This window comes from Puma concolor, chromosome A1, assembly GCF_028749965.1.
Source record: "Puma concolor isolate L17-30 chromosome A1, mPumCon1.1.hap2, whole genome shotgun sequence".
In the NCBI taxonomy this organism is placed as follows: domain Eukaryota; kingdom Metazoa; phylum Chordata; class Mammalia; order Carnivora; family Felidae; genus Puma; species Puma concolor.
Genome location: NC_141667.1, coordinates 219,988,679 through 220,015,703, shown reverse-complemented (window position 1 = coordinate 220,015,703; position 27,025 = coordinate 219,988,679). Strand labels below are relative to the sequence as shown.

At 37.0% G+C, this 27,025-nt stretch overlaps 1 protein-coding gene and 1 long non-coding RNA gene across 8 annotated transcripts in view; one reads left to right on the top strand and one right to left on the bottom strand.

Annotated features, from left to right (window-relative positions):
* FNDC3A (fibronectin type III domain containing 3A) overlaps positions 1-27,025 on the bottom strand; it is a 149,152-nt gene that overhangs the window by 40,390 nt on the left and 81,737 nt on the right. For all 7 annotated transcript variants that reach the window (XM_086712189.1, XM_086712182.1, XM_025924140.2 and 4 more), the window contains 3 exons: positions 10,210-10,450; positions 5,741-6,010; positions 4,545-4,603 (listed from right to left, as the gene is read on the bottom strand). In XM_086712189.1, the coding sequence (XP_086568315.1) occupies positions 4,545-4,603; positions 5,741-6,010; positions 10,210-10,450 (570 nt within the window). The remainder of the gene's footprint in view (positions 1-4,544; positions 4,604-5,740; positions 6,011-10,209; positions 10,451-27,025) is intronic.
* Positions 19,011-27,025, top strand: part of LOC147584775 (uncharacterized) — a 39,844-nt gene continuing 31,829 nt past the window's right edge. Inside the window, exon 1 of the long non-coding RNA XR_015253290.1 lies at positions 19,011-19,065. This is a non-coding gene — a long non-coding RNA (uncharacterized LOC147584775). The remainder of the gene's footprint in view (positions 19,066-27,025) is intronic.

Here is a 27,025-nt window from a genome sequence, read left to right as displayed (position 1 = left end):
CTGTTTTTTTGGTTTCTTTTCTTGTTTGTTCATCTGTTTTGCCTCTTAAATTCCACATAGGAGTGAAATCATATAATATTTGTCTTTCTCTGACTCATTTCACTTAGCATTATACTCTCTAGGTCCATCCATGTTGTTGCAAATGGTGAGATTTCATTCTTTTTTTATGGCTGAGTAATATTCCATTGTATATGTTACCTATATACCACGTCTTTATTCATTCATCTATGAATGGATGCTTAGGATTGCTTCCATACTTAGCTATTGTAAGTAATGCTGTAACATAAGAGTGCATAGATCTTTTTGAATTAGTGTTGAATTAGTGTTTTTGTTTTCTTTGGGTAAAAACCCAGTAATCGAATTACTGGATCATATAATAGTTATGTTTTTGATTTGTTGAAGAACCTCCATATTGTTTTTCATAGTGGCTACACCAATTTGCATTCCCATTAAAGTGTATGAGGGTTCCTTTTTCTCCACATCCTTGCCAACATTTGTTATATTCTTTTTGATTTTAGCCATTCTGACAGGTGTAAAGTGGTATCTCATACTGGTGTAGTCCCAATAGTTTAATTTTGCTTTTGTTTCCTTGCCTAAGGAGACATATATAGAAAAATGTTCTATAGCCGATGTCAAACAGATTGTTGCCCATGTTTTCTTCTAGGAGTTTTATGTTTTCAGGTCTCAAATTTAGACCTTTAATCCATTTTTAGTTTATTTTCATGTAATTGCATTCATAATTAAATAAATGCAAATTAAGACAAGGTACCAATTTTCTTCCAACACATTGGCAAGATTAAAAAGCTAGTAATAACCATTGTGTTAAGGGTTTGGAGAAATGCACACTCTCTTAAATGTAGGTAAGACTATATATTAGAGTATGTATTGGTATGATCTTTGTGTAGAGCTACTTGGGAACTATCATAAAAATTTACTTTACAGTTCAAGAATTCCATTCCTGGTAACTTTTTTCAGTAAAATATCCTATGAACTTACATAAGTACATAAATATATGGAAATCATCTGAAATGAGTCTTCTATTTGTATGCTACTTTAGAGGTAAAATTTGCTTTTATATTCATCTCATTTGATTCTTGCAATTACCCTCTAAGACAAAAAAGATACATTTTACAGAAGAAACGTATTCAGAAAGATTAGGTGACTTCTTTGAAGTCACTCAACTAGTAGTGACTAGGACCTGAATAAATCAGTTCTTTTCCCATTACACAATGCCTCCATACTGAACTCACTTCTAGGTAGTAGCTGTTTTCAGCTAAAACAGTAGTTAGGAAGCTACTGAAATGACAATCCCCTTGTATGGATACTGGGATCAGGAAGTGAGAGAATTATGCTGAAGATAATTCAAAGGTCGAGTCTATGGAAACCTGGAGTCATCAGACGTTTCAGTGAACATTAAAAGGAAAAGGAGAGGGATAAAAATTCTGAAAGTAAAAAGGCATTGAATAAAAGGCAATCCATGTCTAATTTTAAGCATTATTGAAATAGGGGGTGGGAGGGAGGAAAAAAGAAAAAAAGATGTCAGTAGATTTTGACAGAATGAGACTTAAAACAGTTTCAAAGAAGCCCAATAATAAAGACAAATACTTTCATCTATACAGTTAATTATTTCTAGCATGTGAGGAAATACAATACCATTATACTCCATTTTATGGAAGAAGTAGTTTCAGAAAGGTTAAGTGACTTGTAGGTCACTCAACCCCTGAATGTGTAGCTGAGGCTGAGATTAGCACCATGTTCTCCCCTACACGCTGCATCTGAGTCACACTGAGTGAGCTTTTTTTTGGGGGGGGGGGGTTCTCAAATGTGCCATGTTCAGTATTTTTCAAACATTGGTCACTTTGCACTACTCTCTCCACACTAATTCCCACCCCCACCCATAGCCCACAACATCCAATTACTACTTTTTCTTTAAATTTCAGTTCAATTATTCTTCCTTAGGGAAATTTATTTTGACACCCTGTCAAGGCCTAGCCCCCCTATTATTGTATTTTTTTGTAGCACTGTATCTCTTTGTTCTGGCACTTCACAGATAGAATTTTATATTTACTGCATGATTTATTCTACTAACTGAAGCTCTGAGGGCAGGGGCCATACCTATCCTTTGCTTTTCATCCTATCCCCAGCTTTTAGCACAGCATGTGGGATTTTATTATTGGTCAAATATTTATGGAATGAGTAAGTGAAAACTCATTTAGCTTGATGCTCTAAATGAACCAGAGCATGTGAAAACAACTACACACACACACACACACACACACACACACACACACACACACACTCTCTCTCTCTCTCTCTCTCTCCTGACCTACACCTCACAAGTAATTTAGTAAAGGAGTTATAGCTACCCAAACTACAAAAACAAACTAAAATAAAACAAAGCAAAACAAAACAAGCAGCATTACTTTGTTTTATGACTCAGGACTTATTTTACAAAATTACATCTTCCTCATAATGCTGGGCAAGAAATTCTTTAAAAGAATTATTCCACAATTTATGGCCTGAAAAATTACACTTTTAATATTATATACTATAACAAGTAAATACTGCTGGTATTAGCCAGTATGTCATTCAAATACCAATCCTATTAAGGCTTGCAAATTTCTTTTTTTAGTAAATCTAGTGATATACATAGATCTTGGAAGGACATTGACTGAATTTCAATACTACTTATTAAACCCGCTCTTGCTTCAGATTCCTCTTCTGTAAAATAGGGAAAATAGTACACAGACGGTTGTTCTGGAATTAAAGAAAATAATGGATATGTTTTCGAAGTACTTTGAATAGAGTCTGACACTAGTAAACTTGCATTAGCTATTACTATGGAATAATTTTGCACGTTTCTATAATTTACATGTATAAACTCAGTTCTGTTTTGAGAGAGAGAGCGAGTGAGCAGACGAGGGGCAGAGAGAGATGGAGACACAACAGATTCTGCACTGTCAGAGTGGGCCCATTTTTTAATGGGCTTAAAAAATTCAATTTGTATGAGCATTTAAAATTAATCTTATGCCACGACCTCGCGGTCCGTGAGTTCGAGCCCCGCGTCAGGCTCTGGGCTGATGGCTCAGAGCCTGGAGCCTGTTTCCGATTCTGTGTCTCCCTCTCTCTCTCTGCCCCTCCCCCGTTCATGCTCTGTCTCTCTCCGAAAAATAAATAAACGTTGAAAAAAAAATTAAAAAAAATATATAGTTTAAAAAAATAAAATTAATCTTATGTCAAATCTGATGTAAATATATTTCCTATTAGGAATGATAGCCTTTACTTAGGCTATTTAAAAAACAAGCAGAAAATTTTACGTAGCCAGTTTTACTGCCATACCTTTTGCTGATTTTCTGATTTCTGCTGTTACATCTATACTTATAAAGGGCTAGGGAATATTAACTTTCTTCTATAGTTTAATTCTTTTTACATCTAGAGTTAACTGAATACATTTCACATGGAAATAGTATAAACAGATTTTTTAGAAAACTGATGATCAGTGGTACTCACATTATTTATTACATCCTTGTCTCTTCCAATGATTTTCAATGTCATTGCTTAATGACATATGAAGCATATATTAAATCCTAGTTTAAAAAATGAATTCTTGGGGCGCCTGGGTGGCGCAGTCGGTTAAGCGTCCGACTTCAGCCAGGTCACGATCTCGCGGTCCGTGAGTTTGAGCCCCGCGTCAGGCTCTGGGCTGATGGCTCGGAGCCTGGAGCCTGTTTCCGATTCTGTGTCTCCCTCTCTCTCTGCCCCTCCCCCGTTCATGCTCTGTCTCTCTCTGTCCCAAAAATAAATAAAAAACGTTGAAAAAAAATTAAAAAAAAAAAAAAAAAAAAAATGAATTCTTGGGGGTGCCTGGGTGGCTTAGTCAGTTGAGGGTCCGACTTCGGCTCAGGTCATGATCTCACGGTTCTCGTGAGTTTGACCCCTGCATTGGGCTTGCTCGTGTCAGCCTGTCAGCAACAGAGCCTGCTTCGGATCCTCTCTCTGACCCTCCCCTGCTCACGCTCTCTCAAAAAATAAAAAAAAAACATAAAAGAAATGAATTCTTGACTGACTATTCTGCTTCACTGATCAACAGATCTCTCCTTAGATCTACACTAATCCATTATTGATATCATATCACTTATAATACAGCTTTTTAAAAAAAATTATTTATTAAATTTATTTACTTATTTTTCAGAGATTGAGAGAGAGCGAGCAAGCAGGGGAGGGGCAGGAAGAGAGGGAGACAGAATCCCAGGCAGGGTCTGCACTGTCTGCATGGAGCTGCATGTGGGGCTCGAACTCATGAACTGTGAGATCATGACCTGAGTCAAAACCAAGAGTCAGACGCTTAAGCAACTGAGCCACCCAGGCACCCTAAATTTTTATTTAAGTAATTTCTACACCCAATGTGGGGCTCGAACTCATGGCCCCACGATCAAGAGTCACGTGTACCTCTAATATGGTTTTAAGAAAGGATTTAATTAAAATATACCAAAATCCTATGTGAATAATACTAAATATAAATGTCAAGAAAATACAATACTTACCACTGGTTTGACAATGTTGGAAAGAAGTGCTTCAAAAGCTTTAGTTTCTTCATCTTTCTCTTAAAAAAAAAAAAAAAAAGAATATTAAAAAATGAACTAAATACATTCATCCCTCTCCCTCCACAATGTGTCTTCTGAAACTATGTTTGTAATCTGAGATTTTTATTTCCTAGTTTTTACTTTAGTTCGTATTCAGCAGTTTGTGGCTCTTCAGGTTTCTTCACTTCAGTTTCTATTTCCATTTTAACTGCGATCACTAATTATAATACCATTATATATATATCTGAACCAGTCACTAAGTTTTTCTAATATAAAGTATATTGTTTTTCATAGTTAAAAAAAAAATACTCTCTGAAATTCTCATTTCCCAATCTCCTACCTCTTAACAGTTACAAGTTAACTATTTGTTTCTTAAAAGGTCTTAACTATGGTTCCCAAAATAAAAATATAAATGACTTGACCAGAACTTGTATTCATAACTGATATATCTGAAACTTTAGCTTAACTCTTCTGAAGTATCATTCATTCTGATTTCAGAATGGTCAGAAGGTCTCAAAAATATGGGGAAATATTTTTGTTAATGTAACAGTTATGAGGTTGTTAAAGCATTAAAATGTGTTGGTGAGGAATGGAAATCATAAAGAAAAGGAAGTAGTACTCAGAGTTCAAATAGTGGAAATTACTCACAAGCTGGGGAAGGTTCCTAGGGAAATATGGGGATTTTAAGAGAAAAAAACTTCTGAAGAAAGTAATGGAGACTACTCAATCCTAACTACAGAGTATATAGATAGACTGGTAAATGACACAATGAGTTGCTTTCAAGGACTTACATATAAAGAAGTTGGGAGAAATAAAAAACTAAAGTTGATAAAAACCAGAACAGCCATGTCAAAGGCACAGAAAGAGAGGAAAATGAATCTGAATGAACCTTATTAGGGTTTTTCTTTCAGACAGAAATTTCTCTTGGGCTAGTAAAATTTACAATATAAGTGAAATTACTAATTGAGCTTTCCCAAATTATAAGAAAAAGTACCCTAGCAACAATTTGGGTTCTAAAACTTTTTCTCACATTTAGAAGTGTTATCAATCTACAGCTTATCTGGAGCACGATGAAATAACTGAAAGAATATACTTTTGGTTGATTAAATAATGATGAAAAGTACCAACAGGAATAGATGAGTGTTTTAAATAGTTACCTTCTATTTCTGTATCAATTTGCGCACCACCTTTCCCTTTCCCGGACTTGTTCTTTGTTGATCCTATGTTTACACCACTAGCATTTTGCCCTTTTATAAGCCCATTATGTTCATTTATGGGAGAAGGGCATTTCTGGGGTGATGATGGTGGACTGCTCATTTTATCCTTCTGTGTTCCTTGGCGATCCTTTAATTTTTTCTGCAAACGTTCATATGTTTTGCTAGATCTTTCATCTCTAAAGTTGGACCTTCCATGTGTAGAGTGAGCATCTAAGAAGAAATAAAATAGAAGGAATGGGAAATAAATTTATCATTACATTATATAAAAATTATTATGAAACATTTCAAAGAATAATTCTGCAAAACAAAGCTATTTCTATTTATCCATCAACTGACAGAACCAAACTTTTTGATTATAATTATATATATCAAATAAATTTAGAGATATTTCTCTTCTTCATCTTTTCCCAATTAACTATTAATCTCCACAGAAGCAGCTTGGTGGTATGTTATGATAATCATAGGTGGGGAATAAGATCTGAATTGAAATGTGTACAGTTCTTTTTTTCTTCTGCTCTTTTGTAGCCATCATTTTTAGCATCTCTTTCAACTTCAAACATATAAAATAAGTAAACAGAAAACCACCACCTGCCTAAATTCCCTGATGACTAAAACAAAAAACAAAACACCACAAACCAAATTATCACTGAAAAATAAAGTTTTAGGAGTTAAGGAAAAAAAGTGGGATTGTTTACTAAGAACAGAATCCAGGTACAAAATACTGCATCTCTGTATATCATAAACTCAAGGGTGTGATTCAGAAGAACATATTTATTCTACTAAAAGTCACATAACACTATAATAAAATCAATAAACTCCAAAAATATTGTTAAATTAATTGTCTTCAGAGTTTTTTAGTTTCAATTTAAAATCTGTAATGACAAAAACATTTTTTAAAAAGCCTCAAATATCTTAGTAAAGTTTTCATTTATCAGTGTTTTAAGAAAATTAGTACAATACTCTTGAAATGAGTATTACAAGGGTAGGTACATAAAACATTAGAATAAAAAAACATAGGCATTTGGTTATCTACATGTAAAAGAATGAGTCTGGACACCTACCTCACACCATATACAAAAATTAAAATGAGTCAAAGACCTAAATGTAGGAAGTAAAACTATTAAAGTCATAGAAGGAAACACAGCTGTAAATCTGTATGACTTTGGGTTAGATAATAGTTTCTTTGATATGACACCAAAAGCACAAGCAATCCAAGAAAAATAAATCAGATTCACCAAAATTTTCTTTTCGCATTAAAGGATACCACTGAGAAAGTGAAAAGACAATATGGGAGAAAATACCTGCATATCATAAATCTGATAAGGACTTGTATCCAGAATACATCAAAACTATTACAGCTCAACAATAAAAAGACAAATAACCCAAATAAAAAAAATGAGTGCAGGATTTGAACGGACATCTCTTGAAAGAAGATAAACAAATGGCCACTAAAACAAATGAAAAGATGTTCAATATCAGTAATGAGACAAGCAAATGAAAACCACGAGACAAAAGTTCATACTTACCAGAATGGCTAGAATCAAGTTTTAACAAGGATATGGAGAAATTAGAACCCTCACACATTGCTGATAGAAATGTAAAATAGTGCAAACACTAAAGAAAAGTTTTGCAGCTTCTCAAGAAGTTAAACATAAAATTACTATATAAGCCAGCAATTCCACTCTTAGATATATACCCAGAAGTGAAAACCTGTCTACTTGTTTACAACTGTCAAGGCATCATTATTCATAATAGACAAAAAGTGGAAACAACTCAAATGCCCATCAGTTAATAAATGAGTAAACAATGTCATATCCACATAATGTAGTACTTTTCAGCCATAAGCAGGGAGTATCATCATGCTACACTCTTGAACTAAGCCTTAAGTAGCCTAAATGAAAAAATGCTAGACATAAAAATATTGATTGAACATTTATATCAAATATACATATTGTGCATATATTTATATGAAGGAGCTAGAATTTCCTTTTCACGGAGGCAGCTACTGGTTATAAAACTGTTATTTGGATCCAGTGGTAGATGCTTTGGCTTATAATCTTAAATACAATACGACTCTTGTCTTCCATCACCGGGTAGCTAGTTTTTAAATTTGTACCCTTTAATGGGTTTGTATTTTTCACTTTCCTTCACAACATTATGAATCATATCCATGTATTCTAATATCCCCTCTGAACAACAATGGGTTCTAACAATGCGAAATAGCAATAATTATCACATCTAGTTTTTTATTGTAATTTTCTCAAACACCTTTTTAAAAATAAGTCATAATAGAAGAATGAGACTGATTTGTAGTATAAACTCTTACTACTCAAGTTTTCACTGGACCACTGCATGAGCCTTACCTGGGAGTTTGTTAGAGATGCAGAAACCCAAACTCCATCCAGACCCACAGAATCAATATGCATTACTTGGGCAACAGAAGTTAAGTTTGAAAAGTATATATGATACATAACATAACATATAAGATACTGCTTATAGGCTATGCTGTGTATTTAAAGTTCTATATTTATTTTATTTTATTTTTTTAATTTTTTTTTTTAACGTTTATTTATTTTTGAGACAGAGAGAGACAGAGCATGAATGGGGGAGGGTCAGAGAGAGGGAGACACAGAATCTGAAACAGGCTCCAGGCTCTGAGCTGTCAGCACAGAGCCCGACGCGGGGCTCGAACTCACGGAGTGTGAGATCATGACCTGAGCCGAAGTCGGCCGCTTAACCGACTGAGCCACCCAGGCGCCCCTAAAGTTCTATATTTAGAGTTGTTTACTCTGTAAATTTACAAAACATTAATGATAGATACTACTAAGTGCAGGTGACAAATAAAAAAGATTTAGTTCTCAGGGGGTTTACTGTCAAACAACGAAGACAGACATACAAATTAAAACAAAATCAAATTGTGTTAAGTTCTGTGAAGGAAACAGGTTTCAGTGTGAGTGACTGATAAGACCACAGAGGGTCTCTATGAAAGCTGAAATCTATCGGGAAAAAAAACAGAGCCTTCTACAGAAAAGGGAAAAGAGCATTCCTGGCGGAGAGAACATGGTGTTCTCAAAAAGAGCTTGGAGGTTTTGAAAAGCTGAAGGGGGTGGGATGGGGACAAGTGGAACAAAGCAATCAGAGGCCACAGGGCAGGGCCTTATCCAGGCCAGTGGTTTGCAACCAGGGCCAATTTTGGCCCATAGGGTTCATTCAGCAATGTGTGGAGATAATTTTAGTTGTCACAACTGGGTGAGGATAGGGGAGGGTGGGTTGATATGCTACTGTCATCTGGTAGGTAGACAGCATGGCTTCTCCTGAATATCCTACAATGCAGTTTTGTGCTCCAAAACAAAGACTCATCCATTCCCAAATATCAAGAGTACAGAGGTTGAGAACTCCTGGTCTAAGGCAAGGTTCAGGATTTTATTCTAAATAAAATGAAATGTTTAAATAAAAATAGAAATCAGATTTATATTTTAAAATGATCACTCTGGCTGAGCTTGGATGGCTGGGGGCAAGAATGACAGCAGAGAACCAACTGGAAAACAGCTCTTGCAGTTGTTCTGACAAGAGCTGACAGTGGACTAGATTTGAGTAGAAGTGGGGAAAAAAGTAGATAAAACTGGGAAACTTCTGAAAGTAAAGCTGGTAACAATTGATGCAGGGGTTAAAGAAGTAACAATCAAATTTGACTATATGTCTTTCACTTGAGCAAACTGAGTGGCAGTGGTATCAGGTATCAAGACAAAGACGACAGAGAAAAAGCAGGCTACATAATTGAGATTTATGTTTAGAAACAATATAACTGAGATGCATGAGACATTTAAGTGGAGGTATCAAGAAGAAATTAAGCCTTCTGAAGCTTAGAGGCCAGGTTTTGGCTGGAGATACAAATCTGAGAGGAATTAGTATATGGTATTTAAACCCATAGGAAAGAATAAGATTACTTCTTTGTGGATGTGTGTGTGGTTGTCTATTCTTCCCAATAATTTGTTAACTCCCTGGGGGCCAATGTTGTACCTTATTTTGTTTTTTCAATCCTTTACATAACCTAGCAACTTTGGTAAGTGGCATCACAGCTTTAAGGATTTAACAACAGTATGATTACTCCTGGCTGAAAACTTTCCTCAGAGCCTAGTTGGCAAGACAGAGAAGAAAAGCTCTGGTTTGAACACATCCTCACTAAATATTGCTGCATGATATAAGTTATTTTACCTTTTTGATTTTGTTTACTTTTTGCTTTGAAGGGTGATCATGAGAATGAAATACTTAACACAGTGCTGGGGCAAGAGAACATAAGTGTGACACTAGGTTGGTCATTTTTTTATATAATAGGAGGATAGACAGCATCTGTTCTATCCAAGTAAAGAAGAACTAATTCCATAAAATAGGAATATTTTTTATCTTACCTACATCTCCATATACTTGAGAAGATTGATACTGTGGCATATACTGTGTTGCCATGTCTCCAGCTCCGGTCACTGGTGAGTACATATGGCGTGGTGGAGGGGGCATCATGGTTGGGACAGGAATGAAACCAGGCAGAGGAGGAGGATGTGGAGAACGGTGTAGAACTGTGTGACCACCAGGATGAAACTCTGGTGCCTGAGGAACCACAACAACTCTTCGAACACCATTGTCTTCAATAACCTACAAATTGAACATTAAACATTTCTTCCATAAGATATAAGCAATTCTTTTGTAAAAGGTTAGGAGTAGGAATTTTTATAGCATTAGAAGTTCACTAGAAGTTCATATTAAATACACTAAGTACACATGAATTAGTAGTGAACAAGATGAGGTAGTTTTTATTATACAATGCAATATAAATCTTAAAACACTGATGAGATTAGCTAAATAATAATACAAATAATGAACTACAATATCAGGTATTTATTCCTATGTGTTATGTGCATTTAGTGATGCGTTAACAACAAAAGGAGACTCAAGGGAATTTTTGGGTTAAATAACAACAGGATTAGGAATTAATTTCCTTTTCCATATTATGGGTAGGAATAAGTTGTGGAAAGAACACAAACTGTGAAATAGATATGGGGAAAAAAACTGGATCCAGATATCTAAAATCAACCATATATTGCATTTAGGTACAAAATTCTTATGACCATGACCAGGAGAATTTTAACAGTTGAGGATCTTTCAAGGGAGACAAACACCTAATATATTATTAACTCCCAGTTAAGCAAAGTATCTGTGGCTTTCAGTTTTAGAAATTATATATTTTCTTAAAGTTTTTATTTTAATTCCAGTTGGTTAACATACAGTGTCAAATTAGATTCTGGTGTACAATATAGTGAGTTAACACTTCCATACAACCCTGGATGCTCCTCACAAGTGCACTCCTTATTCTCCATCACCTATTTAACGCCAACTCCCCACACCCCACCGCCCCCGCTCTTGTAACCATCTGTGTGTTATCTATAGTTAAGTGTCTATTTCTTGGTTTGCCTCTCTGCTCCTTTTTTTTTTTTTTCCATCTGCTCGTTTGTTTTGTTTCTTTTTTTTTTTTTAATTTTTTTTTTCAACGTTTATTTATTTTTGGGACAGAGAGAGACAGAGCATGAACGGGGGAGGGGCAGAGAGAGAGGGAGACACAGAATCGGAAACAGGCTCCAGGCTCTGAGCCATCAGCCCAGAGCCCGACATGGGGCTCGAACCCACGGACCGCGAGATCGTGACCTGGCTGAAGTCGGACGCTTAAGCGACTGCGCCACCCAGGTGCCCCTGTTTTGTTTCTTAAAATTCCACATATGTGTGAAGTCATCTAGTATTTGTTTTTCTCTGACTTATTCTGCTTGGCATAATAAATACTCTCTAGCTTCATCTGTGTTGTTGCAAATGGCAAGATTTCATTCATTTTTATGGCTGAGTAATATTCCATTTTATATATACACCAAATCTTTTTTTCCCCTCAGATCTAGTATTAGGGTTCGGTTTAGTGACAGAATAATGGTTAGAGTTAGGGTTAGGGACAGTGTGAGGGTATGTGCCTAACTCTAACCTCTAATCTTAACCCTGAAGTTATCCTTCTGGAGAGGTCTCTGAAGTACTGGATAATAGGCACATATCCTCACACTGTCCCTAACCCTAACCATTATTCTGGCCCTAACCCATGCCCTAATCTTAGAAATCATACCTTTTTGAAATGGGGTTTAAACTGTAGGAAAGGAGTTTTTAAAATGACAGATTTATTCCCTTTGAACCTCACTGGAGCTACAAGGAAAGCCTTCCGGATATAGGATTTTATCTCAAAATTAGCAATTCTTCTACCAAAACAGGGCCCCTACCTTTTTATTTTTATTTATTTTTTAATTGTTTTTAAACTTTTATTTATTTTTGAGAGAGACAGAGAGTAAGCAGGGAAGGGGCAGATAGAGAGGGAGATACAGAATCCAAAGGAGGCTCCAGGCTCTGAGCTGTCAGCACAGAGCCTGACGCAGGGTCAAACCCACATACAGATCATGACCTGAGCCGAAGTCTGATGCTTAACCGACTGAGCTACCCAGGTGCCCCAAGGGCCCTTACCTTTTTAGACTTACAACATTACTATCAAGGTATAAGAAATCAACAATAATACTTTTCCCCTTCCTAAAGAAACAGAAAATTATTGAAATGCAAAGTGCTAACTTAAAGGCGAATCCTGATATTTTCAGGAAGAACAAGTTTTACTATTCTTTTTATTTTTTATTTAAAAAAATTTTTTTTTTCAACGTTTATTTATTTTTGGGAGAGAGAGAGACAGAGCATGAACGGGCGAGGGGCAGAGAGAGAGGGAGACACAGAATCGGAAACAGGCTCCAGGCTCTGAGCCATCAGCCCAGAGCCCGACGCAGGGCTCGAACTCACGGAACGCGAGATCGTGACCTGCCTGAAGTCGGACGCTTAACCGACTGCGCCACCCAGGCGCCCCTACTATTCTTTTTATTTATTTATTAAAAGCTTTTTTTTTTTTTTTTAAATTTTTTTAACGTTTATTTATTTTTGAGACAGAGAGAGACAGAGCATGAATGGGGGAGGGTCAGAGAGAGAGGGAGACACAGAATCCGAAACAGGCTCCAGGCTCTGAGCTGTCAGCACAGAGCCTGACGCGGGGCTCGAACTCACGGACCGCGAGATCATGACCTGAGCTGAAGTCGGACGCTTAACCGACTGAGCCACCCAGGTGCCCCTAAAAGCTTTTTTTTAAAGAAAATGTTTATTTATTTTTGAGAGAGCGAGCGAGCGAGCACAAGTGGGGGAGAGGCAGAGAGAGGGAGACACAGAATCTGAAGCAGACTCCAGGCTGAGCTGTCAGCACAGAGCCCGACGCAGGGCTAGAATTTAGAAACTACGAGATCATGACCTGAGCCAAAGTCAGATGCTTAACCAACTGAGCCACCAAGGCACCCCAAGTTTTCTTAAGAATAGCAAATTTTGGGGGTGCGTGGTTGTCTCAATAGGAAAAGCATGCAACTCTTGACCCTGGGGTTATGAGTTTGAGCCCCATGCTGGGGGTAGAGATTACATAAATAAACTTAAAAAAAAAAAAAAAGAATAGCAATTTTTGTATTATAAAAATATATAAAATATATATATATAAAAAATATATATTGGGGCGCCTGGGTGGCGCAGTCGGTTAAGCGTCCGACTTCAGCCAGGTCACGATCTCGCGGTCCGTGAGTTCGAGCCCCGCGTCGGGCTCTGGGCTGATGGCTCAGAGCCTGGAGCCTGTTTCCGATTCTATGTCTCCCTCTCTCTCTACCCCTCCCCCGTTCATGCTCTGTCTCTCTCTGTCCCAAAAATAAATAAACGTTGAAAAAAAAAATATATATATATATATAAAATATAAAAATTATATATAATATAATTATATTTATATAATTATATATAATTATATATATATAATTATAAAAATATAAAAAATTATAAATATATATAAAAATATATAAAAATTTATAAAATATATATTGTAATATAAAAATATATAAAAATAATATAACAATATAAAAATATTATAAAAATATTAGAAAACACACTTGTTTAGGTATAGATAAGCTTAAATTACAAATAAATAATTATTGCTTTAGAAAAATTATAGTTACAATTAAAACAGCCTATTAAACTACCCTTACCTGTTGGAGTAGGAGAGGACTTGTAACAGGACTAGAAGACCAAATGACTTCGCTGTTTTTTACATACTAACTCTAGAACTATAAATGCCTTGCTTCCAGCAAAATAAATGTCACATATCCTGCTTTTCTCCCTATTTTAACTCAGTTTTGAATTTAAAGCCTCAGACAAGTGTGTGTAATTGGTAGAAATGAAATATCTGGATCCCTAGCTGGACAATCTGGAAACCATAGCTTTTCAGCCTCTAACCCACAGGAAGGGACATTAGGAGTCTGGAGTGGATTTTGTTTTTTTTTTTTTTTAATTTTTTTTTTTTTCAACGTTTATTTATTTTTGGGACAGAGAGAGACAGAGCATGAACGGGCGAGGGGCAGAGAGAGAGGGAGACACAGAATCGGAAACAGGCTCCAGGCTCCGAGCCATCAGCCCAGAGCCCGACGCAGGGCTCGAACTCACGGACCGTGAGATCGTGACCTGGTTGAAGTCGGACGCTTAACCGACTGCGCCACCCAGGCGCCCCTGGAGTGGATTTTGAATAAGCCAAACCAGTGTCTGTTGCAATACACTACTTTCACCATTATCAACTCTCCAACTCACAAATATTAAATGACTCCCATTGTTGATAGGATTACAGTCCATATTCTCTGACACTGTGTTCAGTCTTGCTCCAACCTACCTTCCTACATGTATTTTTCTTCTACACCAAATCCTGAACCCTTAACTCCAGTCAGGCTGGTATACTAAAAACCTATCTTCATACAGACCTATACATTTCTGTATCTTGGACTTTTGTTTGTGCCATCTTTCTTCTACTCTTTGCTTCCCCTTAATCTATAACTACACAAATCCCATCCATCCTTCCATATCTAGCTCTAACTTTACCTTCTCCATTCATTTTAAAAGTATTTTTTAAAGTTTATTTATTTTTATTTTGAGAGAGAGCTTGAGCAGGGGGAGGGGGAGAGAGCGCGAGAGAGACAGAATCCCAAGCAGGCTCCGCACTGACAGCAGGGCTCGATCTCACAAACTGGGAGATCGTGACCTGAGCCAAAATCAAGAGCTGGATGCTTAACTGACCAGGCACCCCTAAAAAATAATTTGTTTTTGACCACAACAAAGACATTGGTAATAATTAAGGCAAGAAACTAATGTGAGTAATGTCTTCGTAGGGTCACATACACTAATAGGGATGATAAACACAAAAACAGAAGTAAATCATTTATATAATTTTGCAAGGTGATAAATATTATGGGGGGGAAAACAGGTAAGTGAGACCAGAAGTATCGTGGGAGTAGGACAGATTGCAGATAAGATAGAGTGACTAGGATACGCCTTATTGGCAAAATGAAATTTGAGCAGAACTGAAGGAATTAGCCATGGAGAAATCTGGAAGTGTGTTCTGGGCAGAGAAAACAGAACAAAGCCTCTAATAGATATAAGTAGCTTTAGTAGGAAGTCAGTGCAACTGGTTCAGTGTAAGAAGGAAGGGTAGAAGCAGGTAAGGTCAAAGAGTTAAAGGGAGTGGCCAGGTCAGGTAGGGCCGTATGAGCTATTAAATACATGGACTTCAGTATTTACTCTCAGTGAAAGGGAAAACAATCACAAAGTTTTGGGCAGAAGGGTGATATAAGCCACTGGTGCCCAGCCAGAGGTGACTTTGTCCCGCTAAAGGGCATTTGGCAGTATCTGGAGACATTTTTGGCTGTCACAACTGGGGGCAGATACTACCAGAATCTAGCAGGTAGAACGGTCAGAGATGCTGCTCAATACCCTACAACACAGCAGACAATTCCCTATAACAAAAATTATTGGGCCTAATAAAATGTCTGTAGTGTCAAAGTTGAGAAATCTTGATATAACCTTACAATTAATAGGATTACTCTCTGGCTACTGAGTTGAGAAAAGATTGTAGGGCAAGGGAAAAAAACAGGGAAACCAAGGAAAACAGGAAGCTATTGCAGTATCTAGGCAAGAAATGGTGGTGGCTTGGAGCAGGTGGTAAAAAGACATCCTCATTCTGCATATATTTGAAGGCAGAACAACAAGATTAGCTGATGACACCACTGGAGAAGTGAGAACAAGAAGTTATGGAAGGGTGGTGTTCCATCAACTGTGAAGGGGAAGGCTGTAGGGTAGAATAAATTATTTTGGGGGGTAAGATTTGGAGTTTTAGGTTTTGGACACATGAATTTGCTTACGTCTATGAGACATCTAAGTGGAAATGTTGAGTATGTAGTTAGATATACTAGTCTGTAGCTCTGAAAAGACTGCAAAAGGGCAAGCAAGCAAGGTAGGAAGAGGACTGTGGAGTCTGGAAGTTTGGTGAAGTGTATCAAGGAGGAAAGATCAACTTTGCTGCTGAAAGGTCAGGTAAAATGAAGACTCAAAGCTGACCACTGGATTTGGCAATGTGAAAGTCACTGTGACTTGGATGAGGACAGTTTTGGTCCTCATCCCCTAATCACAGGGGCAGACCCTGACTGGAGTGGGTAAGAGACAAAGTGGGGAGCAGAATTAGAGAGATAAAAGCCCAATTTTGGGAACTATTCCTGCAGAGGGGAACACAGAAATAGAGTGGTGGCTAGTAGTAGTAGAATCAAATACCTTAAAATTTGTTTTTAGGGAGAGCAATTACAACATGCCAATATACTAATCAGAATGACCCATCAGAGAATAAGAAATTGATGATGTGTAAGAGAGAGAAGAAAATGCAGGCAAAAGGGAATGGGATCCAAGACTCCAATGGGGGCACTGGGTCTAGACAGGAGCAGGAAAGTCTGTCTCTGTTCTAGGTGAAAAGGAAGAGTGTTAGTTGAGATGAGAGGGCAGAACATGTAACCCCAAATGTTGGTAGACATGCGGGGCTAGGGGTCTGCAGAAGGTTTCTTTTGATTGATTTCCATGAACCCTATCCCGACACCACAATCTCAATGACCTCTCCCTCTTATCATTTCTATTACATTTATTCTGTATCACTTGGTAGGTATTTATAACACTGTAGTGTTTGTAACTTTCCAAATGCATGTGTTTTATAACTTAACTGTAAGTTCCTCAAGGGACATGTATTAACTATTTAATGCTTGTAACAATATTACAAATAGGTACTATTATCTCCATTTTTCAGATGGGGAAACTGAGGCATACAGATGCTAAGTAACTCACTAAGATCACACAGGCAGTAAGTGGAGGAGCCAGTATTTGAACTCTTGCAATTTGGCTTTAATTCCATGTCATATCCATTTTGTAGACACAGAATCCACAGGTACCTGTCCTCCAGGGTCTTTTTAAATTTCACAACACAAGTGAGATATCTCACTGGTTAAATAGAAATGGCTAAATTACTTATGAAATTAAAAATCACTTTTCTTCTGAAAACGAACATTTAAAATACAAAGATAAGCTGTGGGAAAGAAGAATAGGAAGCTATTGTTTATTTGGTACAGTTTCAGTTCTGCAACTGAAGAGTTCAGAAACAGATGGTAGTGAAGGGAGTACAACACAGAATATACTTAACACCACTGAACTGTACATTTAAAGTTATAATGGTAAATTTTGTTATGTGTATATATATATATATATATATATATATATATATATATATTTAAATTTTTTTTCCAACGTTTATTTATTTTTGGGACAGAGAGAGACAGAGCATGAACGGGGGAGGGGCAGAGAGAGAGGGAGACACAGAATCGGAAACAGGCTCCAGGCTCTGGGCCATCAGCCCAGAGCCCGACGCGGGGCTCGAACTCACGGACCGCGAGATCGTGACCTGGCTGAAGTCGGATGCTTAACCGACTGCGCCACCCAGGCGCCCCTTGTTATGTATATTTTAACACAATTTTAAAAAAGAAAGCTAAGAAACAGAAAAAAAAAAAAACCCAAAATAAACACAACCAGGCAGACTAGGACCAAGAAAGTGTAGAGAACTGTTCCACTTCAAGTAACCATCTGAACAGCCAGTAGCTTTAGGATGAGGCTGGGGGCACAAAACTATCCACTAAGTCCAGCTGCTGACAAATAACCAACCATGTAGACACTTAATTTTATATTAACAGGGTACACCAATGGTGATGATTAAAAGAAAATCAACAAATTGTGGGAAAAAAAAGATAAAATACAATACAAATTAGTCTTTGTTAAAAAATATTAAAACAAAGATAAGACAATGAAATAGAATTAAATAGGGCTATCAGCATAGATCTGACCATCTAACCACATATGCCACACAATTTCTAGTGAGACAAAGCTCTGTTTTCCCCCCTTTATTGAACACAAACATAATTAAAAGGGGCTGCAGAAAAAGGAGGTTGTATTTACTATCTGTGTTCTCCATCAGAATATATGATAAATGACAAATCTGTTCTGCTTACCATCTTCTTCCTAATACCTGGAACAAGTCCTAGATATGGCAGATGCTCAAAGAAATTTGCTGAATCAATGATATGATCAGAAATAATGTATTCCATTAGTTCTACTAGAATGCCACATTACCTTCTCCCCCCTCTTAACACCACCATGCTATTAGAATTCTGGAACTTCCTCAACTCTTACAACCTTTGCTTATGCTTAATTTTTAGCAACCTACTTCTATGGCTTCACCCTGAACCTAAAACTATTCCCACTTTAAGTTATTAAATAATAATATAGGTATTTCTGGCCACTCATTCAACAGATATTTATTTATATACCTAACTATATATACATACACAATGTCAGTAAGTAACCACAACCTTTCTCTCCAACTCCTATTATAACTCTTTGTCCTCACCTAAACATCTAAGCCCCACTACCTTGCAGTCCCTTACACTGCTGCTCATGGCTTTCAGCTGTTCTCCCAAGGAGAGACAGAGAAGACAGAGATCAGACAGGTATGTAAAATCTTTGAAAAAAGTAGGCCTCACTGCTGTGTGCTGACATAAAAGCAAAGTGAAACCCCAAGTCCAGCTCAAAGAAGTAATCTGAAATTTTCCTGAAGTTGACACAGCCCCTTTCCCCACATTATGAGATCTACAATCCCCTTCCTGTTAGGTACTCTCTCATCACCATAACAACACACATTCCATAAAAAAACAGGGGGGTCATTAAAGAAAGGCAGGAGAGAACTTTTGATGCTGCCTTTCAGGCATCCCATTCAGGTAGTCTATAATCTTTTCTTGATAAATCATTAATTTCATCACTAAAATATCAAGTGTTATTCTGTGCTGCAATGCTCTTCAGGTCTCTAAGTTAGTATAATTTGCCAGTAAATTAAGTTCCTTTTACTCCTATCACCATCTGTTTTCTGTGTCTGAGTTTGCTTTGTGTTTTGAGTTTTATAGGTTTTGTTTCCCCATTTGATATCTTAGTTCAGTTGGCACATATTTCTGCTTCTGCTGAAGCAGGTCAGTCTCTCACAAGCTTCCCTTTCTTGTTAAACTATAAAGCTCATTAAGGTTATGTCTAAAATTATGTTTGTAATTTTGTAGTTCATCAAAAGGCTAAAGGGAAATACATGTTTACAGAGTGTGACTCTAGGTTATAACATTCAGTGCAATTCTTTTTCCTGCCCTATTCTTACCCTTTCCAAGTTTTCTACATAATCATGATCAGAAAAATATATATTTAAGATATACAACTATACTTATGCATTATCACTGAATACATTTTCTATTTTCTATTAGCTTGTTCGTAAAATTAATGTTCCTTTATATTTAAGAATCTAGTGAACAATTTTTCTTTCTGCATATCATTTTAACTAGTTTTAGGTCTCTCATATTGGACAGTATCTTATATAGTTTCATGGTTAATAAAAAATGCTTTTTAAAAAGTAATGATTTCTAAAAATGAGGATTCATTTTCTGACCCAACAATATACGTTATATAACTAAAAATTAAGTGACTATTTTAAGAACTATTTTTGTTCACTACTGGCAAAGGGGGAAAACTGTCTTTAGGAACTCTATGCCTCTCAAGGCAAGGGCATTTTACATTTTTATAATAGCAACCTTCTTTTCAAAACTTAAGGTAAACAGAATAAATGGAGGTTCCCATTACTTTTGAGTAGAATGCTGAAGTATAGAGCAATAAAGTACAAAGATTATAAAATAAACAATAATATAGAAGTCTTGAATAAGAATACAGAGGAAGTACAGTACAATATTAGCAACTTTAACATTAATAGGTTTGGGTTTTGCAAATCTCAAATGAGAAAAACAGAACCAATTATTCCTTAAGTTACCGATACCCTAATGTTGTTAAAAATGAAGTTAAAATATATGTATGAGTAAATGATGAGTTAATATCTGAAGTGCTTCTAAACTTAATAGGGGCATGCCATTGGTGCAAACATCACAAATTTAAAGGCTGATATATCCTAGGTAAATCATAATTTCTTCGTATGTTTTTCCCGTAAGTACTTTTGTTTAATCTTGATCTTAATCTTGCGTAGCTCAGGCAGTTAAGCGTCTGAGACTTTGACTCAGGTCATGATCTCCTGGTTCGTGGGTTCGAACCCTGTGTTGGGCTCTGTGCTTGACAGCTCAGAGCCTGGAGCCTGCTTTGGATTCTGTTGTCTCCCTCTCTGTCTGCCCCTCCCTTGCTTGTGCTCTCTCTCTCTCCCAAAAGTAAATATTAAAAAAATTAAAAAAAAAATCTTGATCTTAATCTTAAATTAAGATCTATGTATCTTTGGGACCTTTTACTTTTCTGCCCCAATATGCTCTAAGGTATCTAATATTATTATTTCCTCAGCAAAAGAGCTAAACAATCCCAACACTGGATTTTTATTTCTGTAGTCCTTACTTCCTTGACCTAACTTTTTAGGATGCATAAATTTGCTGAATCCTATTAGTATGTACTTTAATTACATGATAACACAGCAAACATACATTATTGGCCCTCTTTAGATCACTGCCTTTCACCAAAAGATACACATACATATGCAAGGATTAGAGGCAATGAAACCTGTTGCAAAAAAAGAAGATAACTGCATAAAAGTCTAAAAGAAGGCCATAGATGACAAATATTAATGCATTTAAATTAAAAAAAAATTTATGTTTATTTGTTTATTTATTTATTTATTTATTTATTTATTTATTTATTTATTTTTATATTTATTTTTGAGACAGCGCGTGTGTGAGTAGGAGAGGGGCAGAAAGAGAGGAAGGCATAGAATAAGCAGGTTCCAGGCTCTGAGCTGTCAGCACAGAGCCCGATGCAGAGCACGAACCCAGGAACCATGAGATCATGACCTGAGTTGAAGCTGGACGTTTAACCAACTGAGCCATCCAGGTGAGGTGCTCCGGGATTCACGCACTTAGCATGTGTGCCATTTGGTTCCTGCTGAGCCACATGCAACCTATACTTATTATAGCTATTTATGTGTCTTAACATTTGGCTCAACTCCCAGGTTCCATATTTGCTAAGAAAATTATGTTTCCTTATGTGTCAAATTTTGGACAATTACTAAGTGCTTAGCTGTGCCCAGAACCTGGCTCTTTATAACTGTTTTCTAACTTTAGAAATCGTGGATGCTAGGAAATGGGGGGTTATTTTGACAGTGATGTCAAAATGCTAGAATCCAGTTTTACATAGTGAGTACTTAGATTATTTCCATAATGATGAGATTATAGATTTTTGTTTCTTGATTAGCCCTGTGTACTTGAAAATGATACATTTCCTAGAGACAGTCTTAATCTTAAATTAAGGTAGATAATAGTAGCCCCACTAGCCTCACATAATCCTTCCAGTAAGATTATTGTTAAGTTTATTCACTTATTTGACAAATATTTATGAAATATCAACCGCATCTGAGTTATTCCTAGAACAAAAGTAGTTAAAAGGAAGCTCCTATCCTGAAGGAATGTAAAATCCCATAAAATCCCACAATTATAATACTGGTGGCATGTAATATATAACTAAGAGGTGGTACAAATAATTTGACCTAGGTCCTTAAGGATGGGTAGATTTTCTATAGGCAGAAATGAGCAAATGAGTAGCATTCCTCAGACAATAGCTTTAACAAAACCATGGAGAAAGGAAAATATCAGGTGAGTGTGTGAATATAGGCATACCTTGTTTTATTGTGCTGTGCTTTCTGAGCTTTGCAAATAAATACTGCATTTTTTCAAAAACTGGAAGCCTGTGGCAACCATATGGCAAATAAGTCTATTGGTGCCATTCTTCCAACAGCATTTGCTCATTTGGAGTTTCTGTGTCACATTTTGGTAATTCTCACAATATTTCAAACATTTTCTTTTCTTTTCTTTCTTTTAAAGTAGGCTCCACACCTGATGTGGAGCTTGAACTCATGACCCTAAGAACAAGAGTTGCGTGCTCTACTGACAGAGACAGCCAGGCACCTCTTAAGCGTTTTCATTATTATTATATTTGCTAAGGTGATCAGTGATATTACTACTGTATTGTCTGGGGTGCTATGAACTGCACTGCATCCACATAATATGGCAGATTTAACTAATAAATGTTGTTGTGAGTTCTGACTGCTCCATCAAACTGCTGTTCCCCCATCTGCTATCTCCATCTCCTCAGGTCTCCCTATTTCCCAAGACACAACAATATTGAAGTTAGGCCAATTATAATCCTAAAATGGCCTCTAAGTGTTCAAGTGAAAGGAAGAGTCACATGTTTCTCACTTTAAATAAAAAGAAACGATTAAGGAAGTCCTGTTGAAAGCCAACCTAGGCCAAAAGTTAGGCCTCTTGTACTAAACGGTTAGCAAAGTTGTGAATGCAAAGGAAAAGTTCTTGAATGAAATTAAAAGTGCTACTGCAGTGAACACACAAATGGTAAGAAAGCGAACAGCCTTATTGCTGCTATGAAGAAGTTTTAGTGGTCTGAATAAAGGATCAGACTAGCCACGACATTTCCTTTAAGCCAAACTTAATCCAGGGTACAGCCCTCTCTTCAATTCTAAGAAGGCTGAGAGGAATGAGGAAGCTGCAGAAGAAAAGTCTGAAGCTAGGAGAGGTTAGGTCATGTGGTTTAAGTAAAGAAGCCATCTCTATTACACAAAAGTACAAAGGGAAGCAGAAGTGCCATACAGAAGCTGCAAGTCATTCAGAGTATCTAGCTAAAGATAATTAATGAAGGTGGCTAATAAAACAACAGATTTTCAACATAGATGAAACAGCCATCTATTGGAAGAAAATGCCATCTAGGACTTCCACAGCTAGAGAGAAGTTGATGCCTGTCTTTAAGTCTTCAAAGGACAGGCTGACTCTCCTGTTGGGGGCTAATGCAGCTGGTGACTTTAAGTTGAAGCCAATGCTCATTGACCATTCCAAAAATCCTAGGGCTCTTAAGAATTACGCTAAATCTACTGTGCTCTATAAGTGGAACAATAAAGCCTGGATAATAGCACATCTGTTTACAACATGGTTTACTGAATTATTTTAAGTCCACTGTTGAGACCTTACTGCTCAGAAAAAAATTCCTTTTAAAATATTACTGCTCACTGACAATGCACCTTGTCAGCCAAGAGCTCTGATGGAGATGTACAATGAGATTAATGTCGTTTTCATGTGTGCTAACACAACATCCATTCTGCAGCCCGTGGATCAAGGAGTAATTTTGACTTTCGTGTCTTATTATTTAAGAAATGCTTTTTGTAAGGCTATAGCTGCCATAGATAGTGATTCCTCTAATGGATCTGGGCAAAGTAAATTGAAAACCTTCAGGAAAGGATTCACCATTCTAGATGCCATGAAGAATGTTCATGATTAAAAAAAAAAAACAACATTCATGATTCATGGGCAGAGGTCAAAATATCAACATTAACAGGAGTTTGGAAGAAGGTGATTTCAACCCTCATGGATGACTTTCAAGGGTTCAAGACATCAGTGGAGAAGTAACTGCAGAGGTGGGAGAAACAGCAGGAGAACCACAACTAGAAGCGGAGCCTGAAGATGGGACTGAAATGCTGCAATCCCACAACAAAGTTTTAATGGACAAGGAGCTGCTTTTTATGGATGAACAAAAATAAGTGAGTTCTTGAGATGGAATCTACTCCTGATGAAGATGCTGTAAAGACTGTTAAAATGACAACAAAAGATTCAGAATTTTACATAAACGTAGTTTATGAAGCAAGCAGTGGTAGAGTTTAAGAGAAATGACTGATTTTGAAAGAAGTTCTACTGTGGGTAAAATATACTATCAAACAGCATCACATACTACAGACAAATTGTTAGTGGAAAAAAAAAGAGTCCATCAATGTGGTAAACTTCACTGTTGTCATATTTTAAGAAATTACCATAGCTACCCCAACCTTCAGGAAGCAACACCCTGTTCAGTTAGGAGCCATCAACATCAAGGCAAGACCCTCCACCAGCAAAATGATTACAATTGACTGAAAGCTCAGATGATAGCATTTTCTAACAAAATATTTTTAAATAAAAATATGTACACTTTTTAAGACAAAATGCTATTGTGCACTTAACAGACTACAATATAGTGTAAACATAATTTTTTTTTTTTTATTTTAGAAAGAGAGGTGAGGGGAGAGGGGCAAGAAGGAGGGAGGGAGGGAGGGAGGGAGAGAGAGAGAGAGAGAGAATATCTTAAGTAGGCTCCACCCTCAGTGCAGAGCATGAAGCAGGGCTCAATCCCATGAGCCTGGGCTCATGACCTGAGTGCAAATCAAGAGTCAAAGGTTCAAAACCTAGGCGCTCCATAAATGTAACTTTTATGTGCACTGGGAAATCAAACAATTCACTTGACTCCCTTTATTGCAATATTTGCTTTATTGGGGTGATTTGGATACTTGCCTGCAAAAATGGATATGCAATTAGACATACCAAGAAAAGGGTACAAACACATACTAAAACAGAACTGTGTAAGACCTTATTTATGTCAAGAAATCTAGACTTCACTGAGTGAACAAGCTAACTAAAGGTACTTTATAGGGACAGAAATGAGAAGATAAAAGAAATAATACAAGAAAATTATTTTAGTGGCTCTTGGCCTAAATAAAGCTAAAGAACCTCAACTTGGATGATTATTTGATTGATTTACAAATATTTATTGGGTCCCTACTATACGACTGATGCTGTTCTTAGCATTGAGGAAATAAAGTTATGAGTCCTATATGATTTGGTCCTGTTCCCTCCCTGACCTCATTACCTACTATACTACTTTGAGGACTCAGTAGTGCCAGAGTGGCCAGCTTGCCATTCCCAGGCATGTTCTCATCTTGGGCCATTTGCACTGGTTATTTCTCAGAATCCTCTTCTTCCACCCCACCAAAATACATGGCTAACTCCTACCTGTCCTTCAACACTTGGTTCAAATGTCACCTTTCCCAAGATGCCTATTCTGACTACCCTATTTTAAAATGTAACCAGCTCTGTTTTCTTTCCTTGTCTAACCCCATCACTTACCACCAAACACATGACATAATTTATCCATGTATTATGCTATTGTTTTCTTCTCTCCACAAGAATGTTAACTACACAGAGACAGAGATCTGTGTCTCTTATTCATGGGTATTTCATAATTATGTAGAAGACTGCCTGACATATATGAGCACTCAATATATATTTGTTGAACACTGCTAAGTACAGGAACTGTTAAGAGTTCATGATCTTCTCAGGAGAGAAAAATAATTAAGCAGTGTGAGAAATTCATCAAAAGAGGGATATACATAGTCTGCCATGAGAACCCAAAAGGAGAGGCACCTGGAAACATTCAAGGAAATCTACTTTTATTTTTTTTTTTTAATTTTTTTTTTCAACGTTTATTTATTTTTGGGATAGAGAGAGACAGAGCATGAACGGGGGAGGGGCAGAGAGAGAGGGAGACACAGAATCAGAAACAGGCTCCAGGCTCTGAGCCATCAGCCCAGAGCCTGACGCGGGGCTCGAACTCACGGACCACGAGATCGTGACCTGGCTGAAGTCGGACGCTTAACCGACTGCGCCACCCAGGCGCCCCCAAGGAAATCTACTTTTAGAAGGTCATGATTAAATGAAATGAGAAGGGTAGGAATTTGCCATAAAAATAAAAGGTATTGTTACTGGAGAGAACAGCAGGATACTCTTTAGTTGCACCAAAATAAATTGTCAGTAGCACCAAATACATCTTTATATCACTAGCACCACATACGGAGCTTAGTACATGGTGCATTCAATACATGTTTGTTGAACTGAACTACACCAGAGAGAAAAGACCAGATATGGTCTTTATGTAAATAGAGAAAGGTCTGAGAAGGAACAATTAGAAAAGCAGAAAGAATCAGGACAGCATTATGTCAAGGAAATCCAGGGTAAATCCTAACAATGGTGTCAAATGTTTAGGGGTCAAAGAGGATTATGTTGGAAAAAAGGCTTTGAGTTTGGTACGTATCAGAGAGCAGATTTAGCAGGATACTATAGACAGAATGCAGACTACAATAAATTAAAGAGTCAATATGTCAAACAAAAATAGAGACAGCTCCTGAAAAGCTTACAAATACTATTCAAATGTTATCTCATATATGTTATCATGTCATCTTACAGTTAGGGCACAGGGACTTCAGGAAGTTGATTTGTCTAAGGCTATGCAGCCAGCAAGGTCTGAAATAAGATATGGATCCAGCTTTTCTGACTCTAACTCTCATACTACTTCCATTCTCTTCACCAAAATTGTCTTCTTCTGCCATTCATAGTATGGGGCTTCACAGAAAGGACAGTGAATCCACCACAATATCCTACCAATATTCTGACATAATTAGGGAGGAAGTAAGAGAGGGCCTGAAGAAAATTTCAAGTGTAAATTCTAGTGCGAAAAAAAGAAACTGAGTATTTCCAAAAAGTATTTGAGACAATGAGTGCAGACTACACAGAATCTCAGGAGCAGAAGATACTGAACACCTGAGACCTTACAATTTAATTTGGTTTGCCTGTGCAAGTAAGTTAGCTGTATCTTATTCTTTAAGTCAGAGCTTCCCAAGTGATGCATACATAGGACAGGATTATTAGGTGTGTGATGATACTAATTCCCTTAGTCCTTACAGCTGTAGGTCTATAGGTCTAAATTTTCTTCTATGTACCACAATGTGCCACGCAATTATGATGGGTGTCTGTGAGACATGAATAAGGATGGAACACTGTCTAGGATTACTTC